Genomic DNA, 10,145 nt, shown 5'->3' with positions numbered 1-10,145 from the left:
CCATTCCCATAAGTGGGATGAGCACAGGCTGTGCCCTCCCTGCTGCATGCATTCCAGCATGGATAGAGCCGTACGTCCCTGTGCTGGGTGGGATATACAGCCCATGGCACCGCGGGGGTCTGTACCAGTGCCCACCCATGGGAAGCAGGGGGTTGCCCCAAGCCATGCTGTAAGCCCCAGCCCCTCCACTCGCCCCGAGCTGGCCAGGAGCTGCCAGCAAACATCCTCCGGACGTTTGGGAAGAGCCTAATTGCTGCGGAAGGAAGGGCTGCAGGCGGGTCATGCTCCGGGGCTCTTCCTCCCCACCAGGTGCAGCAGAACAAGCCACGTCCACCCCCGTGCCTCAGTTTCCCCTCAGTGCGGGTGCGAGGCCACAGGCCCCCCATTGAGCCACCCACAAAGCTGTTTTGGCCAGTGGCTGGAGCAGGGGGGAAGCCGCTCCCCCAGGGCAGCCCCTGCACAAGAGAGTCCCAAATGCGAACAAGCCACCTATGAGTAAAACACCAACACCACCAGCTGTGGGATACAGCGAGTCCCTGCTGCAACATCCCATGCCGGAGCAGGGCAAGCAAGCCTGGCGCAATTTGGGGCCAAATCAGCAGAATTAGGGCACGAGGGCCCCACGCATCAGACCGCGCCCAGAGGCCACGTGTCGCCCCGTGCACCCATGGGACATGGCTGGCAGCTCCCATGCCCCACCGGCCACCGGGGCCTGGTGCGAGCAGCTCCCGTTCACCTTCCCTTCCCCAGCCCCATCCCTCTGTCCATCCATGGGCAGGGTTATAATTAACCTCCTCACATCCTGCGCGATGCACTGAGTCACTCCTCGAGCAAACCAAGAGCAAATAGAGAAGCTTTTCCAACAGTCACCGACTTCCTCTGCCAGTGAGGCTCGCCCCACGCCGGCGGCACAACCAGCACCATGCACACCCCTCAATGCAACCGGGACACCCCGCTGGACGCGGCTCCACTCAGGTGCATGTCCCCTCTCGCTGGGTGACGCTACCCAAGTGTCATTCCACCTCTTCCCCACGCTACAGACACCCCAACATGGGTTGTGTGAGCCCAGCGGTGGCCGGAGCGTGCCCGGGCACAAGGAGCCCGTTGAACAATCCTGTTTACAGGAAGGGTTTTCCTTTACGTCTAAGTAAAGGTAAACGGAGCGTCCCCGAACGGGCTCCCCCAAGCAGCCGGGGTTCAAAGAGCCGATTCTTGTTCTCCGCGTCCCGGGACACGGGTATTTTCCAGGCCGGTAGCCAGACGGTTGCCTTGGTGGGTGGCGCATCTGCCTTCAAAGCCCAGCGTTGCTTAAAGCGGGCTGGGAGCAGCTCGGCAGCCACAGCCCTGCGGAGGGGAGGCTGAAGCAGCCGAGGTGGGTGCCTGGTGCTCCCCTCCACCGCACCACGACGGCACCGGGAACAGGGCCGGGATAGGTGCCAGCACCACCCCCCCCCCTCCGCCGAGCACTGCAGGGAGCTGGGTGACCCGGCACCCTCCTCACCCCCCCCTCCACCTTGCAAGCGGCAGTGGAGCGAGCGGGGTGACACGGCGCTGTTGGAACCGCGACGGCTTCAGCCCCGACCGGCCCCCGGTGTCCGGTCACACATACCTGGGCGCTGCCCCAAGCTCGGCCCGGAGGAATCACAGCGCTCCCCGAGGGCTCGGCCCCACATGGGGCTGGGGGGGGCCGTGCAGGGGGGTCCCCGGTGGGGGCTCGTAGTTAAGGGGGGGGGAACCACCCGACCCACCACCGACCCACTCGCCTCCCCCTGGGCCGGCGGCTGCTCCTGTCGGGGTGGGGAGCCCCGAGGGGGAACACAGCGCACCCCAACACCCCCCCGGCACTCACCGGCGAGCAGGGAGAGGGGCAGCAGCAGCCAGTACAGCCCCGTGTACAGCACCCGCCGCTCCATCCCTTCAGGCGGCGGCGGCCCGGGCCATGCCCCGCCGAGCCGTGCCGAGCCGAGCCGTTCCGCCCCGCCGGGGCTGGGCAAAGCCCCGCTGGCCGGTCCCGGAGCGCAGCGGACGGACGCGCTTTCCCCCGCCCCGCTCCCGCCGCCTTTATAAGCGGCGCCGCCCGCCCCCCTCAGCGGGCTGGCCCGGCTCGGCACGGCTCGGCCCGGCACCGCTCCGCTCTGCCCGGTACAGCACGGCCCGGCACGGCCCGCCCCGCCTAGCGCCGCCCGCCGGCACTGCAGACACAGCACTGCTGCCGCGAGTTGGCCGGTCTCAGCCCCGACGGCAACGGAGGGGGGGAGGATCCCGGAGCGCAGCGCTGCGGGCGGGGAGGGGACGAGGCGAGAGCCCGCGGGCCCCCGGTTACCGGTGGTGGCAATGGGGGCATTTGCCCGGGGCGGGGGGGGGGAGGTAAGAAACCATCTCATCTAATAACTAAGGAAATAAGCTGATGTGCTTCCTGTTTGCTTCATAACAAGTTAAAAAGCCAATTGAGGCCTGCGCTGGGCGCTGGTGGTGCCTGCACCGAGCCCTGCACCCGGGGCACGGGGATGGGGAGCTGGGATGTGGTCCCCTGGGAGCAGCAGTGCACCCCCAGGAGCAGGGCCCTGTGTCCCCAGAGCTTTGTGAAGGTCCCATGTCCCTCCAATGCATGGCCACGCACCCATGGGTGCTGCAACGAGGGGAGCCAGGTGCCATGGCCGGGCAGCGGGAAGCACCCAGCAGGGCCGGTAACCACCAGCCCCTACCAGGAAGCATCAGCCCGTGGAATTCTCTGCATTCTTTGGCTTTCCCTGCATTTGTTTTCTGAGCATACTTAAACTGGCACCCAGCCGGCACGCTGCCGACGTGCTCCCCACCTTGGTGAGCTCTGTTCTCTTCCTTGGGCTCCCTCTGGCATGCTCAGGGCTCTTTCCCCCACCCCAGACATGCCAAAGCCGCAGCCATGCGGACACCAATGCCCATAGCCCCCCAGCCATGGGTGGGTTGGGCCTGAGGGCCTCCAAACACACGCATCCAGCTGAGTTTTGCTGGACACAGCCCGTTATGGGAGCAGGGATGGGCTGTGGATGCCCAAACCACCCCCAGCATCCTCAGAGCAGGGATATGACCCCTCTGCCCGAATGCATCAACCCTCATTGCCAGGACCCGGAGGGATTCAATTGTGTAAATTAAACCCTTGTCAATGCTGAGCCATGAAGCTCTGCATCAACCTCACATCCATGAGACCTGGGCATGGAAAACCACCCCCCACCAAGAGTGCATCCAGGAAAGAGTGCTACATGGCACCCCCCACCTTGCTCCCAGCCCAGCCCAAGCACCCACCGCATTGCAGTGGGGCTGGGAATGGAGGCTGTGGAAGTAAATAGGCACCAGGAACGGCACCCCAGAGCCCTGCCTTGCACGGCCGAATCCGGCCCAGCTCCACTTTGCCGGCCTGGCTCAGGCTTTAAGCGAGATGTGTTGAACTGAGCGGCCCTGTAAGTGCTGCGGGCATGGCCTGAGTGTGCCAGGAGGTGTTTTAGGGGCGAGCAAAGCTTCTCCCATGTCCGGGCAGTGCCATTAGCACACGGCCATGCCATGGGGCAATGGGGTGCTGGGGCAGCGGGTGCCCCCGGTGCTCCCACCGCTGTCCTGGACCCATGGATGTGAAGGAAGGGGTCTCAAGGGATGCCATGACCACCACAGAGTGAAGCCAGGCAGGGCTTGACCCAACACAAGAGGGAAACAAGCAGCTCCTCAGCCCCAAGAGCAATGGGGAGAGCAGATACAGGGGTGACCACCAGCCCAAGGGCTGCCCCACACTGGCACCATTTCAGACACCATTTGCTCTGCTTCTGCCCCACTCCCCCATGCTCAGGGTCCATCCCAGACCACAGCCATGGAGGGCTGGGTGCCCTCCTCCATCCCTGCCGCTGGCCGGGGCACAGGGGGCACCACCCGCACCCCCGGGCCGGGCGCTGCGGTTTGGGTGAGGTCTGATCTACCACCCCACTGGGCTGGGTCAGAGCCCCATATGCAGCACCACTATAAAGAGACGCGGCGCCTTTAAGAACCCTGCGGCGCCAATTCCTCCCCACGTGACCTTTCCCGCCCCGCGGTGGGCGGAGCTACGGGCGCGCGGGTTCCCGCCAAGGAGCGGAGGGTTTGGCGCGCGATCGGCTCCACGTGAGGGGACGGGACCGGGACCGGGACCGGGACCGGAACCGGACCCGCACCCGCACCCGCACCCGCACCCGCACCCGCACCCGCACCCGGACCCGCCGCCATGGCCCAGCTCCGCCTCACCGACTTCTTCACCCGCACGAAAGCGGCCGCAGCAGCCCCGGCCAAGAGCAGCTGCGGCCGCCGGCTCAAGGCCGCCATTGCCGGTGCCCCGGTGCACCGAGACGATGAGGAGGAGGACGGGGATGAGGTGCTGCTGCCCGGCTCACCGCGCACCCCGGCCCGCGGCGTGTCCCCGGCGCTGCGGGGCCTGGCGGGCAGGAAGCGGAGCCGCCGTGAGATGGAAGCGGAGCCCGGGGCCCGGACCCGGGAGTCGGGTGGGAGGTCGGTGCGGAAGAGGCTGGAGCTGCACCGGGATGGGGAGCCGCGGCCGACGGCTGAGGTAGGGAGCTGCGGGGGTCGGGGATGTGCCGTTGGCCCTGAAGGGGGGGTGGAGCGGGGTGGGGAGAACCGTAAAACCGGGGCACCATCTCCGGAGCAGACCCCCGCCATGCAGAGACCCCCCTTTCTGATGCAGACCCCCTCCTCCCCCGATGCAGACCCCCCCTCTCTCCATGCAGACCCCCCCCTTGATGCAGACCCCTCCCCGATGCACCCCCCCCGATGCACCCCCCCCCGATGCACACCCCCCCCCGATGCACACCCCCCCCCGATGCACACCTCTCCCGATGCAGATCCCCCCCTCTCCCGATGCACACCCCCCCTCCTGATGCAGACCCCCCCTCCTGATGCAGACATTTCCCCTAGGCTTGCCCCCTGCCCCTAGTGCAGATCCCCCCCACCAATTGCTCCTCCTTCTCCCCCCTCCAAGTGCAAGGCCATGGTGAGGACACCAGTGATGGGGTCCCAGCGGGTGGGTTCCCTGAGCAGCCTCTTAACACTCCTTTGCTCTCTCACAGGCCACCAGCCCCTCGCCTGATCGCCCCCTGTCACCGCTCGCACAGGACCTGCCAGCAGAGACCCCCACCAGCCCCACGCGCTCCCCCGGCTGTGGGCAGGATGGGGGGGCACAGCCCAGCATGGCCCCCCCAGGGACAACCGGGCGCCTGCGGCAGGTACGAGCCCGGTTCCCTGCTCTGCTCCGTGTCCCTTGTGCTGTGTGAGCCTGCGCTGACCCCGTGTCCCTCCCTACGCAGGAGGACGTGGCCGGGCTGCGGAGCCGCCTGTGCAGGATGAAGGAGCTGCCACTGGTCCCCATCCCCGCGGGGACCAGCTCCGACCTGCGGAGCCGCCTGGAGCGCATCCGGCAGCTGGAGCTGCGGATCCGGCAGAGGAAAGCGGGAAGCGGAGACACGCTGCAAGCGCAGGCACACGGGGACACTGAGGAGGCAGCTCCTGTGGCCGAGGCTGGGTGAGGAGCCGCTGCACACACAGATTTGGGGGGATCTTGGGGTGTCAGCGGCCGCCAAAGCCCTTTGCTCAGCCCCACAGTGGGTTTGTGGGGTCTTCCCACCCCATTGAGGGGGGTTTGGGGCTTTGTGGCAGCACTGAACTGGCCCTGCTCCATGCAGAAGGCTTCTCCAAGCATGGCCTGAGCCACCCTGACTGTGCCATGAGCACTGGGGCATGGACGTCCCCGGGATGAGCAATGTGGCTGACCCAGGTTGCTCAGAGGAGGGATAGGAGATGGGTGTCCTCTGTCTCAGCTCCTGGGCTGCGAGTTCAGCCCTGTCAGCAGTGGAACCCCATCCTGGCCGGTCTCGGTCCCCATCTGCACCCTTGGGGCTGTGTTCACCCAGTGGCTGTTGTGTGCGTGGGACCCTGACCCCTCTCCTTTCCCAGCAGCGAGAAGGCGCCCGCGTACCAGCGGTTCCACACCCTCGCGCAGGATGTGCCCCCGGGGCTCACACTGCCCTACAAGTTCCGGGTGCTGGCAGAGATGTTCCGCAGCGTGGACACCATCGCCGGGATGCTCTTCAACCGCTCTGAGACCATCACCTTCGCCAAGGTCAAGCAGGGCGTGCAGGACATGATGCGCAAGTAAGTTGGCAGCACTGGGCAGCCCGTTTCGGGTCCCAGTTGATGCCCTGGTGTCATCCTTTATGGTTCCTGATGCCTGGGTGCTGTCGCAGGCAGTTTGAGGAGCGGCACATGGGGCAGATCAAGACGGTGTATCCCACCTCATACAAGCTGCGCCAGGAGAAGAACATCCCCGCCTTTGGCATGAAGAAGTCTGATTATCAGCTCACACTGGAACCAGTGCTGGAGGAAGGTTTGTATGGCTCAGGGGGGACCCTGAGAGCTGGGATGCGCTCGGTCCAGTCTGTGATCCCTGAATGCTCAGGGATGCTCTTTGCTCTGCTATACGTGACGCATAAGGGCCTGAGGAAAACACTATGGGGACAAGTGGGAGGGTGACAGGGCAGGGATTCTGGCAGCAACTCAGCCCCATGGCAGGCTCTGATCATGTCCTTCCTGAGGTTTGGGCCTGGCTGTGCTTTGCTGAGGTGCTGGGGATGATGCTTGTGTCTCTCCATACAGAGGAGAAGGTGGATGGACGCCCGCACTTGTCGGCATCGCGCCTGCTGGAGCGCAGGAAGGAGTTCAACCGCAACCTGGTGAACATCGTCAAGCAGCACCACAAGGTGAGGCCCCCCCCCCCCAGCACCCTCTGCTTTTAGGGTCTGGGGTTGCTCTGGTCACTAAGGTGGAAGGAGCAGGCTGGTATCCAGGCTGGATATCACTGGTTCCTATGGGATGCTGTTGTCAGGAAGGTGTGGATGGGGAGGATGGCAGATGGAATCTGTGCTGGCACTGGGTTTCCTCCAGGCCATGTTGCTGCCAACCTTGCTGGGAACACGGGGCAGTGTCCAGCTCCCCCATACCTCACCTATAGGTGCCGTGACGCAGCTCTTACCCCTCTCCAGGCGTTCCTGGCTGCCCTCAGCCCGCCCATGGTGGTGCCGGAGGAGAAGCTGACGCGCTGGCATCCGCGCTTCAACGTGGATGAGGTGCCGGACATCATCCCCGCAGAGCTGCCGCGGCCGCCGCAGGAGGACAGGCTCACCACGGCCCAGGAGGTGCTGAGCAGGGCTCGGGGGATGCTGAGCCCTAAGGTGAGTCAGGACCAGGGTCTGGCTGTGCCTGTGGACCTTAATCCAGTCATCTCTTTGGGAAGATGTTACTGGATAGGGGTTGGGGAGGATCATTTCTGAGCCACAGGACTGGGAGCACTGTAAGATGCAGGCAGGTGGGATCACGAACCTGGCTGTTACTGCTGCAGGATGAGGTGTAGGGCTGGTTTTGGGCTAGAGGAGCTGTCAGGACTGACTTTGGGGCTGGGAGAGGAGGTGAAGCATCCCGAACTGCCCTCCGCACAGGCAGGGATGGGTCGGGAGCGCTGGGATGGGAGCACTGGGCTGCAGAGTCAGCGGGGGTGTTGGAGGGGAAACTTCTCCTTCCTGCAGCGCGATCGGTTCCCAGCTGTAACCCAACTCCTCCTCCCTCTTCTCTTCCACATGAGCAGATGGAAAAAGCTCTTGCCAACCTGGCCTTAAGAACCGCTGAAGCCGGAGCGGGGGAACCGGTGGTTTCCAAAGCACCGGCCCCTGCCAGCACCTCCAGTGGTCTCAAAGGGGTGTCCCAGGACCTGCTCGAGAGGGTGAGTAATTCACTCCTGGCCCTAACGCCGGGGCTGGGGGGGAGGGGTCCTGCCTGTGTCTCACCCCATCTCCTCCCGTCCCCAAGATCCGTGCGAAGGAGGCGCAGAAGCTGCAGGCGCTGATGACGCGGGATGCGCAGCAGGAGCAGCGGATCGGGATGCTGCGGCGCCTGCCGGCCATGGCCCGCGTCCTGCGCAACGTCTTCGTGGCCGAGAAGAAGCAGGCGCTGAGCATGGAGGTGGCTTGTGCCCGCATGGCTGACAGCTACGACGTGCAGATGCCTCCTGGTAGGGAAGCTGAGGGATGGTTGTTGGAAGCGCGGGAGGGTGTTTGCATGGGAAGGGGCTGCGGGGCTGAGCTCTGACCCGGCGGCTGCTGCTGCTTTTCTCTTTGCAGGGGAGATGGAGAAACACTTGCGGCTCTTCGCAGAGCTGCTGCCCGACTGGGTGGGCATCCACGCCATCAGGACGGACACCTACATCAAGCTGGACAAAGGGCAGGACCTCGGCCTCATCACCGAGAGGCTCACCAAGGCGGCGAAGGAGGCAGAAACCCTCTGAGCCCTGCAAGGGTCGAGGCTTCCCCATGCAATCTCCTCTCAATGTAGCAAATCCTACTGGGATCCAGTGTGGGATGACAGGAGGCTCATCCTCAGGGATGTCTGAGAACAAAACGCCTTAACCAATTCCTCTGCCAAGGTCCATGAGGACTGTAGCTCTCCTAACCCTCAAGCTGAAGGCAGGCAGTCCTGTAGCCTGGGTGACAATGCAAGCGGTGGAGAGGAGCTGTAGTAACCTCTTCTTAGCTCTGTTGTATTCTCCTGCAGGTTTGATGCAGGAGGTTTCTTCCATTAACTCAGCTCTGTTGGGGTGGAGGCAGGGTTGAGAGGGTGACAGTCAGGAAAGGAGTGAGAGAAGAAGTCACAAATGGATGTTTTTGGAGCTCTGGGCCTTGTTCTGTTTTTAAGGGAGGGAAAAACGCATCTCCAGCACTCGCTGGAAACAACTACAGGACTTGTCAAAACACATTTGTATTAAATGTTTTAAATATAGCTGACTTGTGTTAACCCAGCGCGCTCCCTCTGTGAGTTGCCTTGTCTGCGTTAGCACCGTGGCTCTCCATGGCAATTGGCACCGGCTGGGAAGGGCTTGGGTCAGCATCCAGCTCCTGGAGAAAGACAGACTGGAAAAAGTGAGCGTGGGCTTGCAGGGAGCTGAATGCAGCTTTTGTAAAGGGGCAGCACAAGCAGCTCCCTTTGGGACAGGAGTAGGCAGGGACAGAGGTGGGCGCAGGGAGGGGGCTTTCCCAAGGGAAAACCCAGGCCACTTGGCTGAAGTGGGTTGGGAAGGGGGACAAAGAGGGTGCTGATGGCTGCAGAGGTGCTGGCCTGGCCCAGCGCCCGGGTCAGGTCAGTGCTTGCAGTGTGGAGGGGTGGGAGCTGCCACGTCAGGAACACCTCACACCACATCCCGACCCAAACTGCGCTGGGTTTAGTGTGGGGCTTGCATGGGAAGGTGACTGAGTGTCCCTCATCCCTCTGGGTGGGGAGCACGCTGGTCCGGGGGGCTTCCTCGCATGATTTTGGAGGCTGGCAGCACCAGCCATCCCCTATGGACCTGCCTGAGGGGGCAGGCAGACCCTCCTCTTCCTCCTCCAGGACCCTGCTTGTTGTCCCACAGGCCAGTTGGCCGGTGCTGCTGGCAGGAGATAGCCCTGTTTCCATGCGGGAGGGTTTAAACCCGTCCCGTAGGCTGGAGCGACGCGAGGCTGGGCTGTCGGCCGCGCTGAGCGGCCCTCACTGCAGCGGGGAGCCGTGTCCAGCAGCCTGGCAGCCGCACGCCTGCCCCGGGAGAGCTCACAGAGAGCTCCCGTTCTGCTGCTTGGGACTGAACCCTGCCTCCTGCCTGGAAGCCACCCCTGCACGGCCCCGTCTCTATGAGCAGATGACACCAACCCATGCTCGCAGCCTGCCCAAAGCGAAGCACCATCCCCTGATGTCACCTCTTGGCCCCGCTCACAGCCAGCTCTGGCACCGGCAGGGCTCACACGGGGCTCGCTCCCGCTGCACGCAGCTGCTTTCCACGGCTCTTTGGGGTGGATTTTTCCCTTCTCCAGCTCGCAGCAGGGACCCTCTCCTCGTGCCAAGTGTGTGTGTGTGTGAGGTGCTGCCTCCCTTGGCTCCACTCAGGGGCTGGCTGTGAAAAGGAGTGCCCTGGGGTAGGTTTGCTCCCAGGGGACTGTTGTTTCTCAGCACAAACTGAACAGCACTGAAGTGGCTTTTCAGGAAACGGCGATAAAAATAGCTGTAATAGCCCTTGCAAGTGTAAGGGCAGGGAGCGCAGCATCCCTGTGCGCTGCGTG

The 10,145-nt window shown here is 64.0% G+C and overlaps 1 protein-coding gene across 2 annotated transcripts; it reads left to right on the top strand.

Moving 5' to 3' along the window:
- Positions 1-4,031: 4,031 nt before the first annotated feature.
- CDT1 (chromatin licensing and DNA replication factor 1) lies at positions 4,032-8,855 on the top strand. Of its 2 annotated transcripts, none has more exons than XM_030512034.1 (10): positions 4,032-4,564; positions 5,082-5,237; positions 5,319-5,533; positions 5,968-6,162; positions 6,255-6,394; positions 6,664-6,767; positions 7,050-7,238; positions 7,649-7,783; positions 7,870-8,071; positions 8,181-8,855. In XM_030512034.1, the coding sequence occupies exons 1-10, from the start codon at positions 4,226-4,228 to the stop codon at positions 8,342-8,344; spliced, it is 1,839 nt and encodes a 612-aa protein (XP_030367894.1). In that variant the 5' UTR covers positions 4,032-4,225; the 3' UTR covers positions 8,345-8,855. The 2 variants fall into 2 exon arrangements, with proteins under 2 accessions (XP_030367894.1, XP_030367893.1); XM_030512033.1 differs by having other exon boundaries at positions 4,033-4,564; positions 5,965-6,162.
- The last annotated feature ends 1,290 nt before the right edge of the window (positions 8,856-10,145 follow it).

The sequence above is a fragment of the Strigops habroptila genome, chromosome Z (assembly GCF_004027225.2).
Source record: "Strigops habroptila isolate Jane chromosome Z, bStrHab1.2.pri, whole genome shotgun sequence".
Taxonomy (NCBI): domain Eukaryota; kingdom Metazoa; phylum Chordata; class Aves; order Psittaciformes; family Psittacidae; genus Strigops; species Strigops habroptila.
Note: the sequence above shows the minus strand (reverse complement) of the source record. Positions and strands in the feature narration are given on the sequence as shown.

Excerpts from the sequence above, each read along its gene's own strand:
- CDT1 (XM_030512033.1), top strand. The coding sequence starts at position 4,226 with ATGGCCCAGCTCCGCCTCACCGACTTCTTCACCCGCACGAAAGCGGCC. Across the intron at positions 5,534-5,964 it reads GCTCCTGTGGCCGAGGCTGG|CAGCGAGAAGGCGCCCGCGT; the intron begins GTGAGGAGCCGC and ends CTCCTTTCCCAG. Across the intron at positions 7,784-7,869 it reads CCCAGGACCTGCTCGAGAGG|ATCCGTGCGAAGGAGGCGCA; the intron begins GTGAGTAATTCA and ends CCCGTCCCCAAG.